Below are 15905 nucleotides of genomic sequence, written 5' to 3' on the forward strand. Positions count from 1 at the left end.
GGACAGCTGGCCTGTCAGAGATTACCCTTTTCTTTGCACCTTAACCTGCCCTCTAATCCCCCCCTCCCAAACCAAGTATGGGGCCACCCCATGATAAAATGGCACCCATGACTGGGTATTGCACAATGATCAGTCTTCATGTCATTTCACCTTTTAGGTTTGACATTTGACCTTTGCTTTGCCCACCTAGATAGCATTCATTTGTATCAAGCTCACCTCATCATTTAGTGAGCCATTTCTAAGAGGAGGACTCTGTGCTCAATCCATTACAATTCATATGTAAATGACAAGAACTAGTCATCTTAGTGCTCAGGCACTGAAATAATTATTTAAAATGGCTTTAGATCAAAACAAGGTTGAGATACTCTTTGGACTATAAACTATAAGCGGTATACACTTTTGAAAATAATAGTGGTCTGTTTTTATCAATGTAGCACATGTAAATAGTTTTTTGTATGTTTGAAATTATGTGCAGTATCTGTAAAAGGTTTGGCCACACCTACTCAGTCAAGGGTTTTTCTTGATTTTTACGACTTTCTACATTGTAGAATAATAGTGAAGACATCGAAACAATTAAATTACACATATGGAATTATGTAGTAACCAAACAATTGTTAAACAAATAGTAGCCACCCTTTGCCTCGATGACAGCTTTGCAGACTCTTGGCATTCTCTCAACCAGCTTCTTGAGTTAGTCACCTGGAATTCATTTCAATTAACACGTGTGCCTTGTTAAAAGTTAATTTGTGGAATTTCTTTCCTTCTTAATGCGTTTGAGCCAATCAATTGTGTTGTGACAAGGTACGGGTGGCATACAGATTATTCCCCTATTTGGTAAAAGATCAAGTCCATATTATGGCAAGAACAGCTCAAATAAGCAAATATAAACGACAGTCCATCATTACTTCAAGACATGAAGGTCAGTCAATCCGTAAAATGTCAAGAACTTAGAAAATTTCTTCAAGTGCAGTTGCAAAAACCATCAAGCGCTATGATGAAACTGGCTCTCATGAGAACCGCAACAGGAAAGGAAGACTCAGAGTTACCTCTGCTGCAGAGGATACGTTCATTAGAGGTACCAGACTCAGAAATTGCAGCCCAAATAAATGCTCAAGTAACAGACACATCTCAACATCAACTATTCAGAGGATACTACATGCATCAGGCCTTCATTGTCGAATTGCTGCAAAGAAACCACTACTAAAGGACACAAATAAGAAGAGGATACTTGCTTGGGCCAAGAAACATGAGCAATGGACATTAGACCGATGGAAATCTGTCCTTTGGTCTGATGTCCAAATTTGAGATTTTTGGTTCCAACCGCTGTGTCTTTGTGAGACGCAGAGTAGGTGAACGGATGATCTCTGCATGTGTAATTCCCACCATGAAGCATGGAGGAGGAAGTGTGATTGTGTAGGGGAGCTTTGCTGGTGACACTGTCTGTGATTTATTTAGAATTCAAGGCATACGTAACCAGCATGGCTACCACAGCATTCTGCAGCGATACGCCCTCCCATCTGCTTTTCTCTTAGTGGGACGATCATTTGTTTTTCAACAGGACAATGACCCAACATACCTCCAGGCTGTGTAAGGGCTATTTGACCAAGAAGGAGAGTGATGGAGTGCTGCATCAGATGACCTGGCCTCCCCAATCACCCGACCTCAACCCAACAGAGATGATTTGGGATGAGTTGGACCGCGGAGTGAAGGAATAGCAGCCAACAAGTGCACAGCATATGTGGGAATTCCTTCAAGACTGTTGGAAAAGTATTCCAGGTGAAGCTGGTTGAGAGAATGCCAAGAGGGTGCAAAGCTGTTTACTTTGAAGAATCTAAAATATATTTAGATTTGTTTAACACTTTTTTGGTTACTACACGATTCCATATGTGTTATTTCATAGTTTTGATGTCTTCACTATTATTTTACAATGTAGAATATAGTAAAAAATAAAGAAAACCATTGATTGAGTAGGTGTGTCCAAACTTTTGACGGGTGCTGTATGTGAAATAGATTAACACTGCCATTGTGTTTACAGTCATGTTCTTATGAAGTCATGGTTTTAGTTAGTTAGTTAGTTAGGAAGTGTGAACATAACAATTGTAATAATTTGAGATGAATGATTTTGTGTTTGTCATTGTGGTTGTGTTTCTTTGTACTGGCGTACAAAGTATAATTAGTAAATGTTACAAAAATAAAATCAGGCTTTTAATGATGTTGGTTATTGCATTAATACATAAAAACATACAGGTACATGCACTGAAGATATCATTGAAGATGCAATGTGTGTACAATGTTAAAGATCACCACCACAATCTGTCTTTATTATAACTTTGATGAACACTGGTTAGCCGTTATAAATGCTTATACACAGTGGTGTAAAGTACTTATGTAAAAATACTTTTAGGTACTATTTTTTTGAGGGTATCTGTACTTTATTTGACTATTTATATTTTTGTCAACTTTTACTTTTACTCCACTACATTCCAAAAGTAAACAATGTACTTTTTACAAGACACCCAAAAGTACTCGTTACAGTTTGAATACTTAGCAGGACGGGAAAATTGTCCAATTCACGCACCTCTCAAGAGATCCTTGGTCATCCCTACTGCCTCTGATCTGGCAGACTCACTAAACAAAAATGCTTTGTTGTAAATTGTGTCTGAGTGTTGAACTGTGCCCCTTGCTATCAGTAAATAAAAATGGAAAAATAAAATAGTGTTGTCTGGTTTGCTTAACATAAGACGTTTTAAATGATTTATACTTTAACTTTTGATACTTAAGTACATTTAAAACCAAATACTTTTACACTTTTACTCGAGTAGTATTTTTTCTAGGTGACTTTCACTTTTACTTACATTTTCTTTTAAGGTATCTTTACTTTTAGTCAAGTATGAGAACTGAGTGGTTGTTCCACCACTGCTTATACATGTTTGTAAATGATTATTGATGTTATGTTTATATACATTTACATTTTCAAACAAAATGTATTACTTATTTAGTTAATAAATAGTTAATGCTGATTCTGAAAGTTATTATGACATTTTACTGAATTATCTAAATGATGTTCAAAGCCCTGTAGGCAAGAATATTGTCTAAGATTAATTCCTGACCTGTTGCCCTTCTCTATGTTATGAAATGTCTCATCATTACAAGCCAAGCAGCCCTTGCATGTTGATTTGGCCAATCCGGAGCCTTGTTATATGTGTTTGTGATTGTCCTTTAAGAAACAATTGGACCACTTAAGGATTAGTCCAGCCCTGGTCAGGTCAAGACTAGCCCATTCAATCCTGCTATTCTGAGCTTTCCTAAGGTTATGACCATCCACTGTTCTTGCCAAGACAAAGGATATATGAGCTAAGAGTCTGACCCTCTAGGGCAGGAAGGAGGGATGGAGAGAGAGAAGGAAGACATAGGTGGGAACTATTTTCATGGGCTGAGCAAAAGTAAAAGTATTCACAATAAGGCACAAGTAGCATCAGGACCCATCTATCTCTATCAGGGGTGTCAAACCCGGAGGGCCGTCTGTCTACTAGTGTTTGTTTTCTCTTCTCAATTCAGACTTAGATAACCAGGTGAGGGGAGTTACTAACTAATCAATGACCTTAATTTGTCAATCAGGTACAAGGGAGGAGGGAAAACCTCCAGACACTTGGCCCTCTATGATTTGAGTTTGTAACACCAGTGTCACATGTGACAACATATATAATACTGTACAATCACCTGACACCTGAGAGAGTGGGTGGAGCATCTGGAAGAATCCTCTATGTGACACCAATGTCACACGTAACTGCAAACAACACGACAGCCACCTCTTACATACAGACTGCAAATCTACCAGATCAAACATGGTCTATACGGCCTATCTCCAAAATATCGCTAGTTTTTAAACAAGCAATAGAAATCTTTCAATTTCAGTTTCATCAACCAGAAAAGACAGAAGAAATAGCACTGCTGTCAGAGTCAATCAATCAATAATATAATAAAGTCTTAGCAAAAGTGTTTAACTTTAATTCACAATCTGTAAAAACTTTGAGAATAGAAAGGTTCAGAACTTTTGTGAAACCACAGCACAGTGGAAATATACACTATTTTTCAAAAGTTTGGGGTCACTTAGAAATGTCCTTGTTTTTGAAAGAAAAGCACATTTGTTGTCCATCAAAATAACATCAAATTGATCAGAAATACAGTGTAGATATTGTTAATGTTGTAAATGACTGTTGTAGCTGGAAACTTCAGCTTCATTAAATAGTACCTACAAAAGACCAGTCTCAACGTCAACAGTGAAGATGCGACTCCGGGATGCTGGCCTTGTAGGCAGAGTTCTTCTGTCCAGTGTCTGTGTTCTTTAGCCTATATATTTTTATTGGCCAGTCAGAGATGTGGCTTTTTCTTTGCAACTCTGCCTAGAAGGCTAGCATCCCATAGTCGCCTCTTCACTGTTGATGTTGACTAGTGTTTTTTAGGTACTATTTAATGAAGGTGCCAGTTGAGGACTTGTGAGGGGTCTGTATCTCAATCTAGACACTCTAATGTACATGTTCTCTTGCTCGGGTGTGCACCGGGACCTCCCACTCCTCTTTCTATTCTGGTTAGAGCCAGTTTGCGTTATTCTGTGAAGGGAGTAGCACACAGCATTGTATGAGATCTTCAGTTTTTTGGCAATTTCTCACATGGAATAGACTTCATTTCTCAGAACAAGAATAAACTGATGAGTTTCAGAAAAAAGTAAATTGTTTCTGGCCATTTTGAGCCTGTAATTCAAACCCACAAATGCTGATGCTCCAGATACTCAACTCGTCTAAAGAAGGCCAGTTGTATTGCTTCTTTAATCAGGACAACCGTTTCCAGCTGTGCTAACATAATTGCAAAAGGGTTTTCTAATGATCAATTAGCCTTTTAAAATGATAACCTTGGATTAGCTAACACAACGTGCCATTGGAACACAGGAGTGATGGTTGCTGATAATGGGCCTCTGACACCAATGTAGATATTCCATATTCCAGCTACAATAGTCATTTACAACATTAACAATGTCTACACTGTATTTATGATCAATTTGATGTTATTTTAATGGACCAAAAAATGTGCTTTTCTTTCAAAAACAAGGACATTTCTTAGTGACCCCAAACTTTTGAACCGTAGTGTATGTGTCAGCTAGAAATTGGATGGTCTTCAGAGAGGGAGGGGTTGAGGATAGCTGAAGTATGGGACTAAAAACGAACTAAAGATCACTTTTGGAAAATATATATATACTGTCTGTGAAATATATGTAGCTGGAAGTGGAAGCCTAAGTATTGTTGTCCATTAATTTACTCCAATTAGGGGAGGGGTGGTAGGGTTAGGGGAAAGTAATAAAGAAGGGAAATATATTTAAAAAATACATATTTAAAATAATGTATACATTTACCCCAAAAATATATGGCGATCGGAAATAATGCAGACAATTACATTGATAGAAGCCACAATCTATCTGCAATATTAAAGCTGTTCTACCCACACAAAAAACAACACGGTCTATACCTCTGACTGTGTCTGTGGTACTTAAAGTAGATAACGGGATGCCTGTTGTTACCCTTAATCACATTTCCTCCTTCATTAAGGTTTATCATTAAACAGTGTTTGGTAGCGAAGAGGTGAGGACAACGTTATTGACCAGTGATTTAAAAAAATAAATATATATTTCACCTTCATTTAACTAGGCAAGTCAGTTAATAACAAATTATTATTTACAATGATGGCCTGAGGCTACATTGGTCAACCAACGGATTAAGAGAGGTACTGGCTACACTGTTTTGACAGAGCTGGGAGGCCTTAAGCGTGGGCAAGATGCAGCCAACGGAGCCAGTCATGATGACCTGAAGTAATTAAGCCGCTACCTGTTTAGACACCGCAGGTAAACAAGGCCAGCATGCCGGTGTGCAAATGGCTGATGAGCTGATGGGAGGAGGTGGTAATTAATGCTGACAGTAAGCTGTCTCTGTCAATCAGTGTGACAAACACACACCTAACCACAGGTCACACAAACGCATGCACACAGAGACACACACACACACACACACACACACGCACGCACGCACGCACGCACGCACGCACGCACACCACTCACACACACCTCAAACACCCGTACAAGCTCTCTCCTCCATCCCAATCACTCTAAGACACCTCCTCTACAGCCACACAGTACTGCCACTGAGAGAAGGTAAGACAAATATACAACTTGAACGATGCAGGACAGACATAGCTAATATACTGTAGGACAGGCATAGCTAATATACTGTAGGACAGGCATAGCTAATATACTGTAGGACAGGCATAGCTAATGTACTGTAGGACAGGCATAGCTAATATACTTTAGGACAGGCATAGCTAATATACTTTAGGACAGACACAGCTAATATACTGTAGATATACTGTAGGACAGGCATAGCTAATATACTGTAGGACAGGCATAGATAATATACTGTAGGACAGGCATAGCTAATATACTGTAGATATACTGTAGGACAGGCATAGCTAATATACTGTAGGACAAGCACAGCTAATATACTTTAGGATAGACATAGCTAATATACTGTAGATATACTGTAGGACAGGCATAGCTAATGTACTTTAGGACAGGCATAGCTAATGTACTTTAGGACAGGCATAGCTAATATACTTTAGGACAGGCATAGCTAATATACCTTAGGACAGGCACAGCTAATATACTGTAGATATACTGTAGGACAGGCATAGATAATATACTTTAGGACAGGCATAGCTAATATACTGTAGATATACTGTAGGACAGGCATAGCTAATATACTTTAGGACAGGCATTGCTAATATACTGTAGTGTTTATGGACTCCATATAGATGTTATGAAGTCAGAAACAGGTGCAGTTAATATATAGTATTTGGAGTAACAACTTGTAAACAGTTTGTATGTTATGGTACTGTCCTTCAGTGTTCTTTTGTTGCTGTGCTTGGAAAAATAAGATTTGTGCGTAAGTAAGATACACCTAAATATTGACAATGGGTATACAATGATTTGGTATAATTTCAATTACCTACATGCAGTACCAGTTTTGTTGTCTTTGGAAAGTTGTGTCCCTTTAAGGGGTAGGCAATAGACCCTTTACTTAATTATTCAATTATGACCAATAATCCCATAGCGCTTTTCACCAAAAAGCCCAACTAAGGTCAGCAGACAGGAATCTGGGTTGTGATGGTTTATCGGTCTATGAGTATCTTAAGAGTGGATTCTGGTATCCCCTCCAATTAAATAAGTCAATCTGTTTGATAGTCTTTAGTGTGCTATACCCATGCAACATCATTGAATGTTATAAGGACCACATTAATATAGAGAGTCAACCAGGACACGAAATAGGTCAGACTGCCTCATTAGCCATTGACTCTGTCAGCAACAAAGTCATTTCACCAACAGTATGAAGAGCGATCCGCCTCTTACCTCGAATGTTTTGCCACTGCTGATTGACTTGAAATTTGCCTATTTGAACATGGTTTATATCTGGAAATGTCCTTATTTTCAGAGTCACAATAGAACAACCAATATGACTTCCTGCAGGCAGATATATGGTGTTGACGCAGACATACAGTGTTGATGCAGACATATGGTGTTGACGCAGACATACAGTGTTGATGCAGACATATGGTGTTGACGCAGACATACAGTGTTGACGCAGACATACAGTGTTGACGCAGACATATGGTGTTGACGCAGACATACAGTGTTGACGCAGACATACGGTGTTGACGCAGACATACGGTGTTGACGCAGACATACAGTGTTGACGCAGACATACAGTGTTGACGCAGACATACAGTGTTGACGCAGACATATGGTGTTGACGCAGACATACAGTGTTGACGCAGACATACGGTGTTGACGCAGACATACGGTGTTGACGCAGACATATGGTGTTGACGCAGACATACGGTGTTGACGCAGACATACGGTGTTGACGCAGACATACAGTGTTGACGCAGACATACGGTGTTGACGCAGACATACAGTGTTGACGCAGACATACAGTGTTGACGCAGCTCAGTGCCGGGTGTTCCATTTGGCCCACTTTCTATTAATCAACCTCATTGGCCCAGATTGACTTAAGTAAAAGGCGTGCATGGTACTTGTCTGTACTGGACCGTGAAATCTATTCCTAATCCCTTTTACAAAGTCCTATCATCCAATCTGCTTCATTAGTGCATTCCTACTTATTTGCCTAATGTTGAGTTGGGTTTTTGCTAAAGTGAGGAATTTTCTATGTCCCCAATGTTTGTTTCATGGAAGCGCTACATAATTCCCATAGTGCTAACAGAGTGTTACTAGAATGGCAGCACATGGATGAGCTACATTATAGAAGTGATTATAACCACCTGCTAGATTAAACAGTCAGGGCAATTTGCTGGCATTTTTCTTCAGGTTTCTGTGGGTTTTGTGTTTAACCCTTTAACGTCTGGACACTCTTGATGTGTGGTCCCTGTGTGGTCCTGAAGTGCAGTCCCAATGGCTGTCCCCCCATATATCATTGTACCGTAGCCATTCCATCAGATGAGTTTATTCCCTGGATCAGTGGATTATCTCTAGCGTCTGAGCCTGGGACCAAAGGAAGAGCTGCTCAGCTTTAGGTTTGATAGCTGTTTACCCTCCAAGCACTCTAAACAGATTGGCTCCTGAGTTAGCCAGACTTAATCTGGGCAAGAGAGGGTTATTTTGAAGGTTACAGAAGAAGACCTGGTAGTGCTTGATTCCCTTTTGTTTGGTATATCTGTGACGGTTGTGGTAGTGTCAGGCCAGGCAGTAGGCTACCAGAAAGGCATTGGAGTTCATGAGTGGACTGGTGCAACCAATACAGATCTCCTAGGTAATCCACGAAGGTCCATGTAGAGGTCAAAACTAAAATGCACTGTTTACATAAAAGTATTTATTTAACCAGTCTAGTTAAGTCAGTTAAGAACAAATTCTTATCTTCAAGGACAGCCTTGAGGGTTATTTTGAAGGTTACAGAAGAAGACCTGGTAGTGCTTGATTCCCTTTTGTTTGGTATATCTGTGACGGTTGTGGTAGTGTCAGGCCAGGCAGTAGGCTACCAGAAAGGCATTGGAGTTCATGAGTGGACTGGTGCAACCAATACAGATCTCCTAGGTAATCCACGAAGGTCCATGTAGAGGTCAAAACTAAAATGCACTGTTTACATAAAAGTATTTATTTAACCAGTCTAGTTAAGTCAGTTAAGAACAAATTCTTATCTTCAAGGACAGCCTAGGAACAGTGGGTTAACTGCCTGTTCAGGGGCAGAAGGACAGATTTGTACCCTGTCAGCTTGGGGGTTTGAACTTGCAACCTTGTGGTTACTAGTCCAATGCTCTAACCACTAGGCTACCCTGCCGCCCCAAAGGTATCTAGTACATAGCTTTCTCAGAAATCAGTAGTGGAAAGATTTGTTTACATGCATACCTAAAAAACTGTATAAAGGCATTGTTCACCCAAATTACAAAATTACATATTGGTTACCCTATAAAAAGTCTTTGGACAAAGAGAGAGAGTAATGTATTTTTTCTGTTTACCTGGCTGCTGGCACAAATACTAACTTCAGCAATTTTGTCCAAAAGTTAGCATGTTTTAATTTAATGCCCAAATGACCCAAAAATGTGTAGCAGATGTATAGCTAAAGGAACACTATTTGACAGTATGAAAGGTTTTTCACTGTATCTTTCATTGTACTTCCTCTCTCCCTCTCTCCTCCAGTGTTATGTCAGGACCCAGGCCGGTTGTTCTGAGCGGCCCCTCAGGGGCAGGGAAGAGCACTCTTATGAAGATGTTACTGAGGGATTATGTTGGAGTCTTCGGTTTCAGCGTGTCACGTACGTTTGTGTTTCTGGCTCCTACCCCAATATCCTGTCAGGGAGGAAGTGGGACTGCATTAAGCCCTATCTATCGGTACTCTCAGCCTTATCAAACTCTAGGCCAAGTTTGTCAAAGGATTTTGATGTGGGATATCTCTGTATCCAATCCATATCCAAGCACAATTATAACTAGTTATGGTTGTGCTGACTGGTACGAGAGAGGGATGTCCTCTACCTCCATTCTTCTTCTTGTTGGTTGCAATGGAGACCACTGAACACCGCAGAAACGGCACACCTTTAGGGTCGGCTGGCATGTCTTTGAATGCACATCGTTGAGGTTATTGATACCCTTCCTTATAACCAGGAGTTGATGATGGATGTTGATGATGGGTGTTGATGATGGATGTTGCTGATGGATGTTGATGATGGGTGTTGATGATGGATGTCGATGATAGATGTCGATGATGGATGTTGCTGATGGATGTTGATGATGGATGTTGATGATGGAGGTTGATGAATGGTGCTGATGATGGATGTTGATGATTGATGTTGATGATGGAGCTTGATGAATGGTGTTGATGATGGATGTTGATGATGGATGTTGATGTTGGAGGTTGATGAATGGTGTTGATGATGGATGTTGATTATGGATGATGGAGGTTGATGAATGGTGTTGATGATGGATGTTGATGATGGATGTTGATGCTCACTGAATGTGTCCTTACAGATACAACACGGGGCCCACGTCCAGGAGAGGTAGATGGCAAAGGTACAGTAACATTCTCTGACTCATAAACACAGTGTCACGCCTGCTCCCGCTGTCCATCTCTGGTGCTCGAGGGCTGCCATGCTTCCCTTCATTTCGCACACTTGTCACCATCATTACACATATTAGCACTCACTGGACTCACCTGGACTCCTTCACTATTTTGATTGCCTTCCTTATTTCTGTCTGCTCCCCGGTTTGTTCCCTGTGTCAGCATTAATGTCGTTCTGTGTTCATGTCTTGTCCTGTTCCATGTCTGTTGCTAAATGAAATGTTCCCTCCCTGTCCCTGCTTCTCATCTACCAGCGTCGATCCTTGCACACAGATCATGTCAGTAAACCAAGAAGGATATCAGTGACGCTCTCCTGGATTTGAATCAAGCTGGTTTTGTAACTTCAAATCTGCTTTCAAGCCTGATTGACAATGAATTGATCATTCTCCTCTCCTGTCCATTTGAAGATTACCACTTCTCAAACAGGGAGGCCATGCAGGAGGATATTGATGACGGGAAATACATTGAGAATGCTGAGTTTTCCGGCAACCTGTATGGAACAAGGTAGAGTACATGTTGATAACCTTCTGTTGACACCAAAATATCTTACAGTTACATGTAGGGTTGTGAATTTCTGATGACTTTCCCACAATTCTCAGGCTTTCTAGAAATCCCAGATGGAGGATTCCTGGAATCAAGAGGGAATAACCAGGAAATACAAGAACTCTCTAACCTGGATTTCTGGAAAACCTGATAATTTTGGGAACATTACTGGAGTTTTGGAACAGTATGCTAGTTAATTTGCTTTTATGTTTCCCTACCGGTGATATTGATACATCAAAATGAACAAGCAGAGTACTTGCTCCACTGTTGACTAGAATCCAGTAGGGTTTTCTCCTGTCATGGCTTTGTAAAGATATCTTTAAATGCAGGTCCAGCTTGATTAGCAAAGAGACAGGCCGGGGACAGAATGAGCTTTATCCTCCATTATACACTGCGTTCAGAAAGTTTTCCTTTTGTCCACATTTTGTTATGTTACAGCCTTACTCTAAAATGTATTAAATAAAACATGTTCCTCATCAATCTGCACACAATGTCCCATGATGACAAAGTGAAAACAGGCTTTTAGAAATGGTTGCAAAAAATAAATACATCAATTAAAATACCTTATTTACATAAGTATTAAGACCCTTTACTATGAGCTTAGGTCCACCCTGTCTCCACTGATCATCCTTGAGATGTTTCTCCAACCTGAGGTAAATTCAATTGATTGGACATGATTTTGAAAGTCACACACCTGTCTATATAAGGTCCCACAGTTGACAGTGCATGTAAGAGCAACAACCAAGCCATGAGATCAAAGGAAATGTCTGTAGAGCTCAGAGAAAGGATTGTATCGAGGCACAGATCTGGGGAAGGGTATCAAACATTTCTGCAGTATTGAAGGTCCTCAAGAACACAATGGCCTACATCGTTCTTAAATGGAAGAAATTTTGAACTACCAAGACTTTTCCTTGAGCCAGCCGCCCAGCCGAATTGAGCAATCGGGGGAGAATGGCCTTGGTCAGGGAGCTGACCAAGAACCTGATGGTTACTATGACAGTGTTCCAGAGTACCTATGTGGAGATGAGAGAACCTTCCAGAAGGACAACCATCTCTGCAGCACTCCACCAATCAGGCCTTTATGGTAGAGTGGCCAGACGGAAGCCACTCCTCAGTAAAATGTCAGCGCGATTGGTGTTTGCCAAAAGACTCTCAGACCATGCGAAACAAGATTCTCTGGTCTGATGAAACCAATATTGAACACTTTTGCCTGAATAGTGTCACATCTGGAGGAAACCTGGCACCATCCCTATGGGGAAGCGTGATGGTGGCAGCATCATGCTGTGGGATTGTTTTTTAGTGGCATGGACTGGGAGACTAGTCAGGATTGAGGGAAAGATGAACAACGATTAAGTACAGAGAGATCATTGATGAAAACCTGCTCCAGAGCGCTCAGGACGTCAGACTGGGGCGAAGGTTCACCTTCCAACAGGACAATGACCCCAAGCACACAGCTAAGACCACACAGGAATGGCTTCGGGACAAGACTCAGAATGTCCTTGAGTGGCCCAACCTGACCCCATACTTGAACCCAATCGAGCATCTCTGGAGAGACGTGCAGCAACGCTCCACATCCAACCTGACAGAGCTTGAGAGGATCTGCAGAGAAGAATGGGAGAAACTCCCCAAATACAGGTATGCCAAGCTTAAAAATAAAATATAATTTTATTTGCCACATACACATGTTTAGCAGATGTTATTGCATCATACCCAAGAAGACTTGAGTCTCTGCCAAAGGTGCTTCAACAAATTACTGAGTAAAGGGCCTGAATACATTTAAAAATAATAATTTAGAAACATTTCTATAAACCTGTTTTTGCTTCGTCATTATGAGGTATTGTGTGTAGATTGGTGAGTGAAAAAAACACACTATTTAATCAATTTTAGAATAAGCCTGTAATGCAAAAAAATGTGGAAGAATTCAATGGGTCTGAATACTTTCTGAATGCACTGTACATATCAGGATAGCACTTGATAGCACACAGAACTCAGCACCTGCAGTGTCACTCTTAATCTAAACCACTGAACCCTGATATTAGCTTTGGTGTTATGGTTAATGTTACTGTCCTCTTACCCTAGCTATTCTGTAGCATGTGAGGAATAGTCACTGGTCTAATGTCACTCCCCATCCCCTGTTATAAGCCTATTGTACATACCTCGGTGGAAAGGTGCGTTCTTGTGCTGTTCAATGGGATCCTTAAACAATTAATGAGCATCATTTATGTTGTCTATTTTCTACACAGCAAGTCTTCTGTAGATGACGTGAGGGCCAAGGGCCTCATCTGCATCTTAGATGTGGAGATCCAGGGAGTGAAGAACATCAAGGAGACTGATCTGGACCCCATCTATGTTTCTATCCAGCCCCCCTCTATTGAGATCCTGGTAAAGTCCAATTCAGAGTTCAGAGCTGCCATAGTCCGCATGGTCCAATAGAAAACATTTACGAACTCATTTGATATGCTCTTACTGAGGTGCAGATATATGTCACGATGGAATACAGACTATCGTGGCTCTGTGTCTGTAAACTCTGTAACTAGTCAACAATCATACAACGTAGAGAGTTTTACTGTAATTTGGCGTTTCTTAAGGTTTTGAGTTTGGACCCCTATTATTTTCTCTATATGATAATCATCCTTAGACATGTCAAGCCAACCTGGTCTCAGAGCATTTAGTAAATCCGAGACACTCAATTTAGTATGATATGTTCGTATGTTATGTATTCGTTTGTTGATGTCAATCACCAATTTCATATATGTTACGAATTACAATTTGTATTATATGTTATGAATTTGCATAACATACAATATGTTATGAATTAGAAAAATTCACAATATGTTATGATTTTGCAAAATGTATGATATGCTACGAATTCTAAATAGGTGTGTAGCTGACTAATGTTAGCTAGGCTAGGGTTTAGGGTTAGGGTTAAGTTTAGGAGTTAAAGGGTTAGGGTTAGGGGAAGGGCTAGCTAAAAAGGTTGAAGTTAGGGTTAGGTGAAGGGCTAGCGAAAAGGGTTGAAGTTAGGGTTATGGGAAGGGTTAGCTAACATGCTAAGTAGCTAAAAAGTGTTAAGTAGTTGTAAAAGTTACTAAAATGCTAAAGATGTCAATGATGAGATTAAAACTCGCAACCTTTGGATCTCTAGACAGTCACGTTACACACCCACCTATCCACCGCGATCAATCAATAAATTTTGTTTTAAGACCATAGGTCTTATGTAAAAAAAATACCAAACGTAACATAGCATACTAATTTCAGTGTCCTGGATTTCCGTTGACTATGTTACGTCTAGTCTATAAGACTGGGCTGGTCATCATTGAGCTTGTGATATGAGACTCTTGAAATGTACAAATTGTAATACATTTGGGGACCATTGATGTTTACAGGAAAAGCGTCTGAGGGACAGAAATACTGAGACAGAGGAGAGTCTGAAGAAGCGTCTGGAGACAGCGCGAGTTGACATGGAGCTCAGTAGGTCCCTCATACTGTCCCATATAGACATGGCCATACTACAAATGTTTGAAGAATATAGATGGAACAATGAATTATCCGTGCTATGCCTTTAACAATGATTTGAGAAAAGCTTTCACAATTAATTTATCACTCTCCTATTTCAGGCAACGAGCCAGGAATGTTTGACGCGCTTATTGTCAATGAAGACTTAGAGGAGGCGTATGAGAAGTTGCAAAGTGTTCTTATTGAGGTGAGTCTGAAGAGGATGGTTGTCTGCATGTAGTATGGGGACAAAGTATAATTGTCAGTCAGTCGGTAGCAGTGGAGGCTGCTGCGGGGAAGACGGCTCATAATAATGGCTGGAATGGAGTTAATTGAATGCTATCAAACATATTGAAACCATGTATTTGATATCATTCCAAATATTCCGCTCCAGCCGTTACCACGAGCCCGTTGTCCACGATTAAGGTGCCACCAATCTCCTGTGGTCCACGATTAAGGTGCCACCAATCTCCTGTGGTCCACAATTAAGGTGCCACCAATCTCCTGTGGTCCACAATTAAGGTGCCACCAATCTCCTGTGGTCCACAATTAAGGTGCCACCAATCTCCTGTGGTCCACAATTAAGGTGACACCAATCTCCTGTGGTCCACAATTAAGGTGCCACCAATCTCCTGTGGTCGGTAGTAAGTGTTGAGTCATATTTATGTGATGGCTTTGTAACTAAACTTGATATTCTTATACTTGTCTCAACAGGAAATAACGAAGGTTCAGTCGACCAAGAAAGAAAGATGCAATTCGTAAGAAGCAATTTGTTATTATGCATATCACAGCCACACATTTTCAACAGAAAACTAGTTAGTTCAATTGAGAACAAGTTTTCACTATTCAATGTAAAGTATAGCTTTTCACGTGTTTAATGTTTTCCACTTTATTGAACCCTCTCCCTCTCTCCTCCAGTGTTATGTCAGGACCCAGGCCGGTCGTTCTGAGCGGCCCCTCAGGGGCAGGGAAGAGCACTCTGCTAAAGAAACTGCTGAAGGACTACAAGGGAGTCTTCGGCTTCAGCGTGTCACGTACGTTTTGTATCACCAGATGTAGTTTCCAGCAGCAGGGCTGCAGTATCTATCCCCGCGTGTGCGACTGGACCACGAGGAAGACCAATGAACACTAAAGAAACCATATACAGTCAGGGTTGTCTTGCATAGCATTGACAGGTTGAGGCTATTGATATCATTCTGT

At 40.6% G+C, this 15905-nt stretch overlaps 1 protein-coding gene across 1 annotated transcript; it reads left to right on the forward strand.

The window, feature by feature from the left end:
- Positions 1 to 2381: 2381 nt before the first annotated feature.
- Positions 2382 to 15467, forward strand: LOC135525051 (guanylate kinase-like). The gene is made up of 8 exons (XM_064952817.1): positions 2382 to 2404; positions 9752 to 9867; positions 10577 to 10618; positions 11075 to 11171; positions 13454 to 13592; positions 14597 to 14681; positions 14828 to 14913; positions 15420 to 15467. Exons 2-8 carry the CDS (start codon positions 9756 to 9758, stop codon positions 15465 to 15467), a joined length of 609 nt encoding a protein of 202 aa, XP_064808889.1. The 5' UTR covers positions 2382 to 2404; positions 9752 to 9755.
- The last annotated feature ends 438 nt before the right edge of the window (positions 15468 to 15905 follow it).

This window comes from Oncorhynchus masou, chromosome 31 (genome assembly GCF_036934945.1).
Source record: "Oncorhynchus masou masou isolate Uvic2021 chromosome 31, UVic_Omas_1.1, whole genome shotgun sequence".
Taxonomy (NCBI): Eukaryota; Metazoa; Chordata; class Actinopteri; order Salmoniformes; family Salmonidae; genus Oncorhynchus; species Oncorhynchus masou.